The sequence below is a fragment of the Oryctolagus cuniculus genome, chromosome 3 (assembly GCF_051225735.1).
Source record: "Oryctolagus cuniculus isolate XC-2025 breed Fujian yellow rabbit chromosome 3, ASM5122573v1, whole genome shotgun sequence".
In the NCBI taxonomy this organism is placed as follows: Eukaryota; Metazoa; Chordata; class Mammalia; order Lagomorpha; family Leporidae; genus Oryctolagus; species Oryctolagus cuniculus.
In genome coordinates this window covers 37,469,824-37,486,296 of record NC_142869.1, presented here as the reverse complement: position 1 = coordinate 37,486,296, position 16,473 = coordinate 37,469,824, and the positions used below count along the sequence as shown (strand labels likewise).

The 16,473-nt window shown below is 38.0% G+C and overlaps 1 protein-coding gene across 2 annotated transcripts in view; it reads left to right on the top strand.

The window, feature by feature from the left end:
• Nucleotides 1-16,066, top strand: part of BMPR2 (bone morphogenetic protein receptor type 2) — a 166,587-nt gene extending 150,521 nt beyond the window's left edge. The window contains exons 11-13 of one of the 2 annotated variants that reach the window (XM_008258990.5): nt 2,941-3,113; nt 5,363-6,639; nt 8,228-16,066. In XM_008258990.5, coding sequence (XP_008257212.3) covers nt 2,941-3,113; nt 5,363-6,639; nt 8,228-8,475 — 1,698 coding nt within the window. In that variant the 3' untranslated portion in view covers nt 8,476-16,066. Of the gene's footprint in view, nt 1-2,940; nt 3,114-5,362; nt 6,640-8,224 lie in introns of both variants that reach the window. The other variant, XM_008258989.5, reaches the window with a different exon arrangement.
• Nucleotides 16,067-16,473: the final 407 nt, after the last annotated feature.

Here is a 16,473-nt window from a genome sequence, read left to right as displayed (position 1 = left end):
GAATAAGTCTTAATTCCAGTAACTTAGTCTAGTCTCAGTTGCTCCCCACACAGGTCTTTGCAGAATGATTTCTGTTGGGACCCTCTTAACACTTATTCAGACCTTTCACAGTTCAGCCCTAGCCTTCACTTCCTGCTAACGCTAGCCTAAAGATCACACAGTTAGGAAAGCATGGTCTTGCCAGGCCTTTTCTGAGAAGGCATCCTGTCCTGGACATGTGCATGGTTTTTTAGGTTCCCCAGGGTATGACAAGTTTTCAAAAATACTGTTTTCCAAAGTGGACTCTGATCTAGATATGCAGTGACCATGTGTGTAGAAAGAACATTAAATGTCTTGCAGGTTCAAAGTTCAGAGTTGTTTATTGCAGAATCCAAATTATTGAGAAACATTGAAAATGTCATAAGATTGCTGAAAATGATTTTTAGCCTAAAGTGGGTTCTCAGGGAAAAAACTCAGGGCCCAGTGACGTGGCTCACTTGGCTAATCCTCCACCTGTGGCACCAGCATCCCATATGGACACTGGGTTCTAGTCCCAGATGCTCCTCTTCCAGTCCAGCTCTCTGCTGTGGCCCGGGAGTGCAGTAGAGGATGGCCCAAGTGCTTGGGACACTGTACCTGCATGGGAGACCAGGAGGAAGCACCTGGATCCTGGCTTCGGATCAGCACAGTGTCAGCCGTGGCGGCCATTTGGGGAGTGAACCAATGGAATTTGTTGTTGACCCGAAATTCAAGCTTAAATGGGTATCCTATATTTTTTTGCTGACTCTGGCAGCCCTAGCATAAAACCATCATTTTGAGGGACTGGCATTTTGTGGTGCCTAGTGTTGCCGTTGATTTCTCAACAATGTTGCAGTGGATTCCTTTCTGAGAGGAACAGCGTGGTGGGGGCAAGAGGCGCGGAGTCACCACACAGACCCCGGGAGTCGGATGAAAGCAGGCTTGAGGCAAGCAGCCGGCAGACTCGTTTATTTCAGTTGAAACTATGTCTTATATAGCCAAGACCAGCCAATCTGGTCAAGGGGCGGTCTATGCCCCATCCAATCATAGACTGCCAGGCAGTTTCCAAAGCCATCCAATCACAGCCTGTTGCCAGGCAGTTTCCAAAGCCATCCAATCACAGCCTGCCATGCAGTTTCCAAAGCCATCCAATCACAGCCTGCCAGGCAGTTTCTAAAGCCATCCAATCACAGCCTGTTGCCAGGCAGTTTCCAAAGCCATTCCTGAGTAATTAATGCTCACTTGCCAGTGGCCACCTTGGCATGGCCCTCTCATTCCACCACAGCCTAGGGTTGGGTGGCTGCCTCCAGTGCCATCATCCCATACGGCACAGGTTTGAGTCCTTGCTGCTCCACTTCAAGCCCAGTATGCTGCTAATGTGCCTGGGAGAGCAACAGAAGATGGCCCAAGTGCTTGGACCCATACCGTCCCCTAGGAAACCTGGATGAATCTTCTGGCTCCAGGCTTTGGCCTGGCCCTTGTGGCCATTTGGGGAATGAAGCAGCAGATGGAAGACCTCTGTCTGTCTCTCCTTCTCTCTCTGCATATCTCTATCTTCCAAATAAATGTTTGAAGACCTAAAAGAAAGTAACTATTTAAAGGCACAGGAAGTGTAAATATCAGAGCAGCTAAGAAGCTTGAAGCTTAATAAAAGCAAATCCAAAAACAGTCAGAAGAGATTCTGGGTCATGGGCCACTACAGTTTCCAAATGACTTAAAACCAACTCTCATTAAAAGGGAAACTATTGTTCATTGATGATATATATGGATACTGTAAAATGGGACTATTTTTGCTATTATTAATGGAACTGATGTAAAATACAGGTGCCTCTAAGTTTTGTTGTTGTTGTTGTTGTTGTTTTTTAAGATATATTTATCTATTTGAGAGGCAGAGTTACAGACAGAGACAGGGAGAGACAGAGACATCTTCCATCTGCCGTTCACTCCCTAAGTGGCCACAATAGCAGGGCTGGGCCAAGCCGTAGCTGGGAGCCGGGAATATTCTACAGGTCTCCCACATGGGTTCAGGCGCGTAAGCACTTGGGCCATCTTCCACTACTTTCCCAGGCAGGGAGCTGGATCGGAAGTGGAGCAGCTGGGACTCCAACCGGCATCCACATGGGATACCGGGAGCCACAGGCAGAGGCTTAACCTACTGTGCCCCATTTAAGGTTGAAATGAAGCACCCTTGACTAGAAATAGAAGAGAAAATGCTCTCCTGGGTATATAAGATTGCCATATGGAAAAATACCATAAAACCTAAAACTTAATTCTGGAGTAGAATTAGTGGCTATTGATTTAAATAACAGGACTGTGAATAAACAGCAATGACACAAACCGTGGCCTTGAAAACAAACTACAGCTGCTTACTCTAAGGAGATAAGTTAAAGCTTGCTTGTTTACTTGCTCCTTACCATTTGAGAATTCCTAAAAATGTTTGCCTTCTGAGAACCATCTTCTAGGGGAAAAAAAAGAGAGATTTATTTATTTATTTGAAAGAGATAGATAGAGAAAGAGAGAGATATCAAGAGATTGATCTTCCATCCACTGGTTCCCTCTAAATGGCCACAATGGCTGGGGCTGGGTCAGGCCAAAGCCAGGAGCCAGGAGCTTCATCCAGGTCTCCAACATGGGAGCAGGGACTTGGGCCATCCTCCGCTGCTTTCCCAAGCACATTACCAGGGAGCTGGGTTGGAAGTGGAGCAGCCAGGACTTGAACCAGCACCCTATGGGATGCTGGCACTGCAGGCAGAGGCTTAACCTTCTATACCACTGTGCCAGCCCTTAGAAACTCCTTTACAAATCACTAAAGTGATAATATTTTATTATATCTTTGTAAAATACTGTTTAAAATTAGATTTTTCTTTTACTTCATGTTGCAAACTAAATGCTTAATACAGATTTTTTTAAGACACATTGTTTGACATGTATTTTGTATTATAGGCAGTGAGATCACTCAAGGAGACAATCGAAGACTGTTGGGACCAGGATGCAGAGGCTCGGCTTACTGCACAGTGTGCTGAGGAGAGAATGGCTGAACTTATGATGATATGGGAAAGGAACAAATCTGTGAGCCCAACTGTCAATCCAATGTCTACTGCTATGCAGAATGAGCGGTAAGACCCTTTTGGGGTTAGCATCAGTTAGTATTGAGAACTGAGACAAACAAAAGATGGGAAATAAATATTGCCAAACCAACCCAGTATTGCAATGATTAACTCATATGATCTAACATTATAATTTTTCCTTTTAAGAAAGTGAGAATGTTTTTTAAGATTTGTTTTTTTGAAAAGCAGAGCAACAAGAAGAGAAGTGGGTAGACAATGAGAAAGAGCTCTTCTCTAAATACTGCAAGAGCCCAATCTGGGCCAGGCTGAAGCCAGGATCCACGAACTCCATCCTGGTCTCCCATGTGGTGGTAGCGGCCCACATACTTGAACCATCTTCCACTATCTTCCCAGGCACATTATTAGGGAGCTGAATTGGAAGTAGGGCAGCCAGGACTCAAACCAGCTCTCCAATATTCGATGCCAGCCTTGTAGGTGGTGGCCTAGCCTGCTGTGCCACAGCACTGACCTCTAAAGTTACCATTTTTCTTTCCACATTCTCATTCTCCTAAAAATGGTTTTTGGTATGAGTACAAGATGGAATCTGTTTTTTTGCTTTTAGAAATTTAACAAAATGTGGGCAGGCATTGGGCCTGGTAGTTAAGATGCCAGTTGGGATGCCCAAGTTCCATATTGGAGTGCCTGAATTTGATACCTGGCTCTGGTTTCCTGCCATGCAGACCTTGGGAGGCAACAAATGATGGCTCAAGTAATTGGGTCCCTACCACTGATTTGGGAGATCTGCATTGAGTTCCAGGCTCCCAGTCTCATCTTGACCTAGCTCATGCTACTGTGGGTATTTACTTAATGAACCAATGGATAGGAGCTCGCTCATTTCTCTCTATCAATTTTTTTAGTCTTTTTTTTCCTATTTCTGTTGTTTTCACTTGTAAGAGCAATTGTATTATGAGCTCTCGGCCAAAAATTAAGTTTGTTACTAGTTAATGGTTGAGGTAGTGTCAGATGTAAAGTACACCGTAACAAGTCAAAGAAGGTAGAACCTAACAAATCTAAACACAAATTTTCACACTTACAAATACTTGACAACAGTCTTCAGCTTCTCTTTCCCCGTCATCTCTCTGTTTTCCAAGTGCTCTAGTATGCTATTTATATCCCTCTCAAGAATCAGCTAGTTTGTAACCTAAAGGCTGTTGAGCGTTTCTTGAATGTGAAGAAGACTACCTTGCTGTGTCCTTTGCTTTGGCTCTTTTTCCCTCCTTTGTCATTCAGCTCCACTGTCTGCATGTTGCTTCTCCTCTCCATTCCTCAGTAAGTTTCCCCAAAATCCTAGTTCATCCCATAGTCATTCTCACTGTGTATTTTATTGTTATCGAATCTTACCCTCTAAACCTCCTTAGCTTCCTTTTCTTTTGCTGTATAACAGCTTTTTCTTCCTCTTCTTCTTGTCATTACCCTTGTAACTTCATCAGTCTTCCTTTATACCACCTTTTTTTTGGTTGCTGCTTCTCTCCAGTAGCACTTGTATCTTTTAATGTTCCCAGTGTTTATATTGTAATTGTTTTAGTTCATTTATCTGGTGTTTATTTCAGCCAGATTTTAAATAATATAAACATATTATAATGTTGTGATCAAGAACCTTCATTCCCAAGGTGTAGTGATGACTATGAAGAGCTCTTGATAACTAGAGAACAGTTCCGAATGTTTTATCTAAGTGTCACATTCTGTCATACTCAAGGCTTTAGGACTTCCATGGATATGGCTCAGACTATCCCAGAAAGATACATTGCTAGTCCATTCCTCTTAATGGAAGGACTTTGAAAGAATCTGAAATTCAAACTTTTTTACCATTTGGCCATTGATACTGAATTGGCAAGATACTCACTGAAAAGACATGAGGTATCTAGAATTAAGGGAATACAAAAGAAATAAGTGCTATGGTTCCTCTGCTCACAAAATATAATATCTGGTTATATGAGTATATGGTTCATAAAGATGTATTTGGTGGAGTTATAAAACTATAGAGGAAATTATTGAATTAATCCTTGTAAAATAAAATAATGAACAGCTACAAAAAATCATCAAGATTCATGTAGATTTTTCAGTATGCTTAAGTCTTGTATAGCTAGCATTTATCAAGGTATTGACACTTGATTGTTTTTCATCTTAAGTAACCTCTAAAATAATATGAGTTAGGAATTAAATGAAAAGCAGCTTGAACTTTAAAATCAGAAGTACTAAACTTGGAGAAAATTTGTCATAATACACATTTTCAGTGTTATACTTTTTCTTTTTTTAAGCAACCTGTCACATAATAGGCGTATGCCAAAAATTGGCCCTTATCCAGATTACTCTTCTTCCTCATACATTGAAGACTCCATCCATCATACTGACAGCATTGTGAAGAACATTTCCTCTGAGCATTCCGTGTCCAGCACACCTTTGACTACAGGGGAAAAGAACCGGAACTCAATTAATTATGAACGGCAACAAGCACAAGCTCGAATCCCCAGCCCTGAAACGAGCGTCACCAGCCTGTCCACCAATACAACAGCCACAAACACCACTGGTCTCACTCCTAGTACTGGCATGACTACTATATCTGAGGTGCCGTACCCAGATGAAACCAGTCTTCATGCTGCAAATGCTACACAGTCGATTGGGCCAACACCTGTGTGCTTACAGCTAACAGAAGAAGACTTGGCGACCAACAAGCTAGACCCAAAAGAAGTTGATAAGAACCTCAAAGAAAGCTCTGATGAGAATCTCATGGAACATTCTCTTAAACAGTTCAGTGGGCCAGACCCATTGAGCAGCACCAGTTCTAGCTTGCTTTACCCACTCATAAAGCTTGCAGTAGAAGTGACTGGACAGCAGGACTTCACACAGGCTGCAAATGGCCAAGCATGTTTAATTCCTGATGTTCCACCTACTCAGATTTATCCTCTTCCCAAACAACAGAACCTTCCTAAGAGACCTACTAGTTTGCCTTTGAACACCAAAAATTCAACAAAGGAGCCCCGGCTAAAATTTGGCAGCAAGCACAAATCAAACTTGAAACAAGTAGAAACTGGGGTTGCCAAAATGAACACAATCAATGCAGCAGAACCTCATGTGGTGACTGTTACCATGAATGGGGTGGCAGGTAGAAACCATGTTAACTCCCATGCTGCCACAACCCAGTACGCCAATGGGACAGTACCATCTGGCCAGACAGCCAACATAGGGGCACATAGGGCCCAAGAAATGCTGCAGAATCAATTTATCAGTGAGGACACCAGGCTGAATATTAATTCCAGTCCTGATGAGCATGAACCTTTACTGAGACGAGAGCAGCAGGCTGGCCGTGATGAAGGTGTTCTGGATCGTCTGGTGGACAGGAGGGAACGGCCACTAGAAGGTGGCCGAACTAATTCCAATAACAACAACAGCAATCCATGTTCAGAACAAGATGTTCTTACACAAAGTGTTCCAAGCACAGTAGCAGATCCTGGGCCATCAAAGCCCAGAAGAGCACAGAGGCCTAATTCTCTGGATCTTTCAGCCACAAATGTCCTGGATGGCAGCAGCATGCAGAGTAAGTAGAGGGTTCCTGTGTGTCTTAGAATCAGATTGTGTTTCAACTAGTGATTTTTTTTTTGACAGGCAGAGTGGACAGTGAGAGAGAGAGACAGAGAGAAAGGTCTTCCTTTGCCGTTGGTTCACCCTCCGATGGCCGCTGTGGCCGGCACGCTGCGGCCAGCGCACCGCGCTGATCCGATGGCAGGAGCCAGGTACTTATCCTGGTCTCCCATGGGGTGCAGGGCCCAAGGACTTGGGCCATCCTCCACTGCACTCCCTGGCCACAGCAGAGAGCTGGCCGGGAAGAGGGGCAACCGGGACAGAATCCGGCGCCCTGACCGGGACTAGAACCCAGTGTGCCAGCGCCGCGAGGCAGAGGATTAGCCTACAACTAGTGATTATTTACCTTTAGCATTTTTTAAAATAAAATAAACCATTTGGTTGGGTCTCAAAAGTAATTAGACTATTTTGAAGAAAAAATGCAATAGGAATTTTGTCATTGAAGAATTAACTCCGTATCTTGGTAATCAGATAATTAGCACTTTAATTTGTGCATTATATGGCTGCTGCCTTATAATACAACTGTCACACTTGGTGTGAATAGTTGAGATTAAGTACTCACCAATTCAAGATTCCGAATAGTGTTAACGCCAGTGTAACTTTTCAGACAGTTTGTTGTGAATATTAACATATATTATTATATCTGCATTTAGAGTTTATCAAACTATAATAAATCTTAGAAATCCAGAGAAATTTCAGAAAAGTCTCTTTAAAGAAACTACAAGGTTGTCTCGGTTTCTTAGTGTCATCTTTCTCCAGAGTAACACATTGGGTTTCTCACATACCTGTAGCCTTGTGCTGTGGGCCCCATAGCAACATAAACAAATAAACTGATGCTTGGTTTCTGGCCCTAAGTAAATTACAGCACAAGACAATTACGTCTACCAAAATCTATAACAGTCATCATTATATAAAATAGTTTCTGTTTTAGACTGACAGTACTCATGGGAGAAGAAGTTAGGTTTCATGGTTGTCAGGGACTACAAGATGGGCCCCTGTCCCATTGCTTGAGTGGCTTGTCTCGTGGAGCAGTGGATGTACCCCGATTGCCAGGCTTTGTTTCAGTGAAAGATCTCCTTTGATGTATGAGAAGAGGGAATAACTAGGAAATCTGTACTGTAATATTTCTGATATCCTCCTAAAGAATATTGTTTGTCAGGTAACTTTCAAGTTTGATCCACTTTAGTACTAGGTAGAATAAAGTACATTTTACCGAGTTACAGTTTCTACCAAAACCAAAGTATTTGAGAATGTTGCTGAAAACTTTGAATTTTCTTCTCTGATCTTACTTTTTGGATTTTTTTCCCTCTATTTCCTCCTTTGCCTTGTGGAGTAATTCAATCAGTTTTAAGAGACCATTTGTCTTAAAAAGTGTCAAAAATAAATTGGTTAAGCTTTGCCAAGAACACATTGCCTGTCCTCATGACTTTGGAGAAATGTCCATCAACACCTTCTGCAGACACTGATTTGCTACAATCCTAACCCTTTACTTCTCACCAGTTCTTTATGTTTAGTTCATTTTTCTGTACTTTTGTTTTCAGTAGGTGAGTCAACACAAGATGGCAAATCAGGATCAGGTGAAAAGATCAAGAAACGTGTGAAAACTCCCTATTCTCTTAAGCGGTGGCGCCCCTCCACCTGGGTCATCTCCACTGAACCACTGGACTGTGAGGTCAACAGCTATGGCAACGATAGGGCAGTTCATTCCAAATCCAGCACCGCTGTTTACCTTGCAGAAGGAGGCACTGCCACAACCATGGTGTCTAAAGATATAGGAATGAACTGTCTGTGAAATGTTCTCAAGCCTACGGAGTAAAATTATTTTTTGCATCATTTAAACATGCAGAAGATATTAAAAAAAAAAAAAAAAAAACTGCTTTATCCTCCCCGTCAGCACCCCTCCCAACCCTGCAACCAGGACTTGCTTTAAATAGATTTCAGCTATGCAGAAAAATTTAGCTTATGCTTCCATATTTTTTAATTTTGTTTTTTTTTAAGTTTTGCACTTTTGTTTAGTCTTGCTAAAGTTATATTTGTCTGTTATGACCACAGAATTATATGTGTGTGTATCAAAAGTGGTCTCAAAATATTTTTTTAAGAAAAAAGCAAAAACAATGTATTGCTGATAATCAGTTTGGACCAGTGTCTAAAGGTCATTAAAACAGAAGCAAATTAAGACAGGTTTGACTGCAGTGGTGTCTGGTATCCATGTTTTATTTCTGGGCACAAGCTAGTTTATATATTGATATACTTTCCTGAACATATTATCTGTTGGACTTTCTTTTCTCTTGTGTTTTGTTTGAATGTGCAATAGTCTATAGGCCACAAATAAGCTTTCTTGTAAGCTCTCTTCCCAATGGGGCACACATTCTTTCATAATATGAGTACTTTTCTTCCCCAACTTCCATACTTTTGTAGGTCAATTCTGTGACAGTGAATTTTGCACAGGAGAAAGCTTATTTCTTGCTTTCTCTCTCCTTAACATGGAGAATGCAGAAATATAATCTCAAAGGGCTCTAAAGAAGCAACTACAAAAATTTAATTTGAAAATGCCATTTCTTTTTACCTTCTAAATTCTAAACATTTTCTTCCAGGCATTTTACTAAACATTTGGTTCTGGTTTTAGAAGTTTGTAAGAGAGCATAGAACAAAATACAGGAACTTAACTATTAGCCTTTTCCCATTTTATTTTATTTTTATTTGTATGTTCATATTCCATATTCATTTTTATCAGAAAACTTACAAAGCTAGACTTACAGAATTTTTAAATAGGTTGATGGTTAAGACAGTATGGTGTTACAGCTTTCATTCTCTGAATAGGCCATTTTTGACTCAAATAAAATTATATTTCCTGTTTATTATAATTTCAAAAATAGTTCATAGTATTGAACCTGCAGTATCTTTTATTATGTTCCCAAGCAAAGCCTGGTGACTTTATCTGAAGATGATTCCTCTTGCCATGACCTAACACACTGTGGAGAACTCATTCAGCTGGCATGCCAAATCCCCGTGAGAGTGAGGATTGCTGCCAAACCTACCTTTATGGAGCACACTGAGACTCAACTTCTCTTTTCAAAACTGTGTGTTTCTTTGCTAATCTTGTTTTCATAATTCCTCCTTTGTGCCAGTTTTTCACATGACCTTTGATATGTGAAGAACATTTATTATTTATATTATGTTAGAGTATACTTTTTAGTGGTAACATGTCCTTGGAATCATTTTTTTTTAAAGCTTTGTTTGCTTCATTCATTACTAATCATCTTCTCTAGAACAACAACCTCAGCATGTTTTTTGTTTTTTCAACTAAAGCACTTTCTGTCAAATAAGGGACTATTTTTTTTTCCTAAACACTAAGCACAAATTATTTTCTGTCATCTCACTTGGTTTATTTTTTTCAGATTCTCAGAGTACTTACAGGATGTTTTCTAATTAAAGATTTATGTGGGAGAAAAAATGAGTACTAATAAAACACATACTCCCAGATTGCTCATTTAGATTTTTATCTCCTGGTTAGTATTTTTTCACTCGTTTTCCTCTGTCTTTATCAGTTTACTAAATTTACCACTTAGCCTAAATTTCCCAGTTTGTTGTCCAAAAGGCCTTCCTTGTTTGCCATCTTATATGATATTAGAAGTTAGTTTGCTACAGCACTTATAGTTGTGCAGCTGGATTGCTGAACACGGTTCTCAGTTATTACAATTCAGATTGTGCTAATGTCCTGGATTTCCATCTTTTATGTTTGTTGACCCTTCTTTGATTCAGACCCTCAATATGTTTTTGCCACATAATGTTTGTTTGTTTGTTTGTTTTTTTGACAGGCAGAGTTAGACAGTGAGAAAGAGAGACAGAGAGAAAGGTCTTCCTTTTCCGTTGGTTCATCCCCCAAATGGCCGCTATGGCTGGTGCACCACGCCAATCCGAAGCCAGGAGCCAGGTGCTTCCTCCTGGTCTCCCATGCAGGTGCAGGGTTCAAGGACTTGGGCCATCCTCCGCTGCCTTCCTGGGCCACAGCAGAGAGCTGGACTGGAAGAGGAGCAACCGGGACAGAACTGGCGCCCCAACCAGGACTAGAACCCGGTGTACTGGTGCTGAGGCGTAGAATTACCCTAGTGAGCCACGGCGCCAGCCAACCACATAATGTTTTTCATACAATTATTGTTCATTTATCTTGTGACAAATTATTTACATTGATAAAGAGTAAATTTTCACTTAGTTCTCTTGCTTTTAAATGTCTTTCAAGTGAATTTCAGGATATTCTTTTCAAGTATTTATAGGACAGCTTTGAAAAAAATAAATTGTTCCTTCTCATTTGAAGCATTGAGGTTCTAACTGATCTTTTTCTGCCAGAAGTGTTGTCTTAGGTTCTGTTATACTTTGATTTGAGCCAGTTGATTGCAAGTTTTCCACCATTTTTAATTGTTTCATAATATAATGCTTTAAAAATTAATATACCAGTTTATAAGAACTGTATAGTTTCCTGTTTCATGCAAACATGTTTAAAACAAATACTTTACTTTCCCCAATTTTTAAAAGTAGACTCTCAAGGAAATGGGAAGGTAAAAAAAAGTACATAATTTTAATAAATTTTAAATTACATTACACATAAGGCAAAATCACTTTAAATGAATAAGTATTTCTTAAAGTGGATATCTAACTGCTATCACAAAACTACATATAGAAGAGCATTTGGGTGTTTTTGAATAAAAGGCTATTCAATTAAAAATACTAAAATTCATTTCCCTGGATAGTAATATAACCAAACTTAAAATAGGTAATCAAGGTTTAATATTAGTTCCCTTAACAAAATCCTAATTGTATACCAGAGTTAGATCATTGAAAGAAAATAATTTGAATTATGTTTTGACAAAAATTGTTGTTATTCTTAAAAACTTTTTCTAAATGCATAATTGGGGAAAAAACACTTTTATTAGTGTAGAACGCTATAGAAAGGTACATATTGAATGCTGGGGTATACACACACTATTTCTTTTAATCTACATATCAGTCATCTGAGAGTTACAGTTAATATTCCCACTTTATAAATGCCTAAGAGAAGCTGAGTCACTTGCCTAAGGGCTGCATCTGGTAATAGACAAACCTGGAATTTTAGCCTAAGATGTCCCCTTTCCACATTTTTTATCCACATCGCACTACCTACATGCTACCTGATAGGATATGTAGTGTACTAACATTTTTGTAAGAAATTCAATCATTATATTACCACAATGTGGTTTATATGTAAGCCAACCCAGATACCTTAAAGATTTTAGAAGTTAGGCAAACATAAGATGTGTAGACACATCTATGCTTATTGTTACTTGAGAGATAATTACTAAATCAAGATGAAATTTAGTCCTGTATCTACCATGTTGAACCTTAAACTCATTTCACTTTACTCCAATAACATTTTTATATTGCAAATCTGAAGGTAAAGTAAGTGTAAAGGGAGAAGTGAAGGTAGCTTTTGGAACAATAGAAACTTTTTCCTAATTTGATTCCATACTAGATTTAGAGGAATTAATTTAATATTGATTTCAGTCTCGTAATCCTTAACTGTCTTCAACATTCTTATTGTTAGTAACTTTAGAAAATTTACTAATCCAGAGAACTAATTGATTAAGATGTGAGAAGAATATAGGGATAATGTCCATTTTATAAAGCAGTTTAGTATAGCTTCCATGTAAGTATCCACTTGTTCCAAAAAATGTACATTGGTTCTGAAAGTGAAAATAGAGAGGGAGAAACACAATAAATGTTACAGTGGAAATTGTCATGAAATTTGGCAAGTGTTTTAAAAATACATTCTAATCTGGCCCCTAAGGTCAAATGCAATACTAATAGGCTGTGGTAAATCTCTCTCCCTTGAAAGTCATTGAATACTTCAATAAACTTTTTGTTTCCATGTTTTATACTTATGGACATGAATATTTCATTGTAGGCCATTAACTCTTAGAATTTGATATTACATTTTATTTCTATCAACATTTTATAAATTTATGTTGAACTTACTAGCAGTTATTTGCAAGTTATTATGTAACTATTCACAAATTGCTTTATATAATAGTGTTCCTTACCAGCTTACTCCTTAAAGTTAGAATCTGTACACACATGTTAGTTGATAATCTAGACCAGTCATTCTAGAGATTGTGCAACATTTCCACTACACTCTAGGTGTCTCTTTCAGAATGGGATATTTCTAACTATTCATACAGTTTACTGTCAGTTTACTCTTCAACAAAGTTACATTTTAACTATGCAAATTTTACTCAAAACTACCTTTCGTTATTGATTAAGTAAATCTGGCAAATGATTGTTTGAGCTAGTTACACAAAAGTTATTATCAAAAGAAGTTTTTTTTTTACAAGTTTCAAGATTAAAAAAGAAAAGAAATTACAGGGTACTCTAATGCACCTACCCATTACTTTTCTTAAATCACCTCATGGTTTATGTCTTAACCTGTGCTTTCCTCATTTATGTGACTTGCAATCTTCTATATCAGGAAAATTTTCATATTTATTCTTCCTCCTCCCTGTTTCATTTTAAGTCTATTTATCTTATCCAGTAGGGAAAAATAACAGTTGGTCATTGTCCCTGTCATTCTTCAGGGTCCTTCAGGCTTCTCAGTTAACATCTAAGCCTCAGTTCTGCAGAGAAAATCACTTTAATCCTTTCCATTTTTTTTTCTCCCCAGTCCTATTTTAATGACTTTATTTATATTTAAGAACACATAAAATTATATTTTATGTTATATACATATTCATTTTTCCAGTTAAGTAATAGTTCAATAGTTTGATAGAATTGAGAGTTAAAATGTTATCATTTGACCTTGGATTCAACTATCAAACTACCAGCAAGCAGCACTTAATTTTTGTATACCTAACATTTTCTATTAAATTGTGGAATTTTCTGATTTCATTAGTTATCGCTAAAAAGCCATGCACACAGAATTGTACGTCATTTACCATTAGACATTTTTAACCTATATTGCAGCAGCTTAGTGTTATGATGGAGCCACCATGTTTTACATATTTCTTTGTATCAAATATTAACACTAAATGCAAGATTAACTATCAAGAGCAAACTGTATAGTAAATACTATATGAACATTTTTTTGTAGACCACTTTTGAAATACTTAATGTTTGCAACATAGCCTGGACTACAACAACTTCAATTTAAGTTTTCAGTGACTGTTTTAAGTGTGTGCATAAAGAAAAATTAGAAGTTTATCTCATGGCAGATGCATTTGAAAGTAAATATGTCGGAAGATTTATGCTGTATATTAAAATTATGCCCCAAATAAATCTATCATATTTAAAAAATTCCAATTCTGTTATTACTATGACGTTTGTAGTGTTACTGTTAAACATTGTGAACATTTACACATTCTTTTTGTTTTGTTTTGTTTTTTTGACAGGCAGCGTTAGACAGTGAGTGAGAGAGAGAGAGAGACAGAGAGAAAGGTCCTCCTTTTCCATTGGTTCACCCCCCAAATGGCTGCCACGGCCAGTGTGCTGCGCCAATCCAAAGCCAGGAGCCAGGTGCCCCCTCATAGTCTCCCAGGTGGGTGCAGAGCCCAAACACTTGGGCCACCCTCCATTGCCCTCCAGGGCCACAGCAGAGAGCTGGACTGGAAGAGGAGCAACTGGGACAGAACCGGCACCCCAACCGGGTCTAGAACCCTGGGTGCCGGCGCCTCAGGTGGAGGATTAGCCAAGTGAGCCGCAGTGCCAGCCTACACATTCATTTTTAAAATGTAATTTGAAACCCAAATTAAAATCTTAGAACTAAATCACGTCAGTAGTGCATCCAGTTTATGATATTTCAAAGCAAACTACTGAGTTGAAAACTGCAAATTGATTTTTTCTCCCAGTTTTGAAAGGCATCATAGGATTTTTTTCCATTTTATTTATACTTTTGGATTTCAGAAACATCTTAATGTTTTACATTAAATCCATAGACATATATTACTTAAAACCTCAGGGCCCCTTTCATCTCTGTGCAGTGAGAGTTCAGTTGATAACAAACAAGCAGTTCGATCCAGTTGAATATTTAAAGTGTTGGTCGCACAGTTCATTTAGTGCTTCATCTTACTATTTACTTAATTGACACAGACATAATCTCAGATTTCGTTAATCATAAAAACTTGCCCAGTTCTGTGCTTACTAAATCGAAGGAATGACTCAACTAATCAGTTACATGTTGCAGCAGATTTAGGCCTTAAAGCACTGACTTAAAACCATTTTGGTTAAATGACTATACATGATTGGACAAATCATTTCATTTTGTTTTTTAGTAAGAGAACTTAAACTAGTTCCTCTGAGATAAAATTTTTTCAAGAGGTCATTTATAAAACTTTTTTCTTAAAGTGCATTAGTAAGTTTATAGCTTCAGAAATGGCTTAGGTGGTTTTGAGAAGGTCATTTATGGTAAGGTAAGCCAAACAGTTTTTCTAAACTGGTATGCAGTATACTTAACATCCTAGCAGTGAAGATATTATTTGTAACCAGTCTGTCTCCGGCTCTCCACCAATCCTCTTAATTATATAAAAGAAACATTTTTAAAGAAGTTTATCAGTAAAAAACTAAATTACTAAGAGATGCAAGTCAAAGATAGGTCCCAGTTTAACATTGAAGTGCTTGAGTTTTGTGACTTCTTTTTCTGGTCACATTTATTTATTTAAATAATTTTTTGTATGCCTTTGTTGTTTTGTTTCTATAGAGAGTATATTGTATACGTGTTTGTATAAGCTGGAATCATCCGTAGCTTTCTGTTGATAATTTTTCAAATGAAGATACATGGATAATTGTAAAATACACTAACCTTTAGGGTGTTGTAGTAGCTGAAACATGGAATTATGTAGCTGCTTTGCTTTTTCTGAATGGACAGGAGAAACAAGCTACAGAGTATTCATTTCTGAGGATGCTTTTCTGAAGAAAGAAAGGCTGAAAAATATTGGCACTTCCTCAGAACCCTCTTTCTTGTTAACGGGTATCTTTTGTTGGTGTGTTTTGCTCTTACATTTCAGATAGATATCATATATGAATTTATGAAAAATTACTTTCAGTTATTTTGCTTTTGTATAATCCATCTGAGACCTTGCTATGCTGTATAAGTTGTGTTTGATGGATCAGTGAGTATGAAATAAATCACTTTTCTTTTGTATTATCTATGGATGCCACTATGAAAGCTGACATTAAGCCACTAAAGAGTTTTCTATGAATAAGTGTAAGTAAATGCTTTGATATATATAAACCTAAATAAAAAGATTGTATTGATACAGAGACATTGGAGGAGATTTTAAGACAGTTCTTTAGGTTTAAAAAAGGCTTGCTGTAAAATGGTGCATTATTCCATTTATTAAAGATCATATTAATGACAACAATTAATTGTATTTTTTTACTTTATGAGATAACCAGAAATTGAGTGCTAGTAGAATATTTTAAATATTTTGCTCTACAATGATAAATGTTCTATCCAATGACTTTCATAACTCAGTATAATACATAAAAAAAATCAACTAAATTAGAATAATGCTGGCTACTTCTGACCCTGCTATATACCAGGCCTTGCGTTGGTTATTTTACATGCATTGTTGATAATCCTCACATTGTTGTGAGAAACACAAAACATGTACACAAATGTAATATAATAAACAATACAAAATATGAATTGATATCCCCCTTTTAAAACTACGGAAACTGATAGTCAGGAAAATTAAATACTTTGCCTGAATTCCTAGAAGTGGTAAGTGATGAGATTCTAACACATTTTCCATTTTGCTTGAACTAC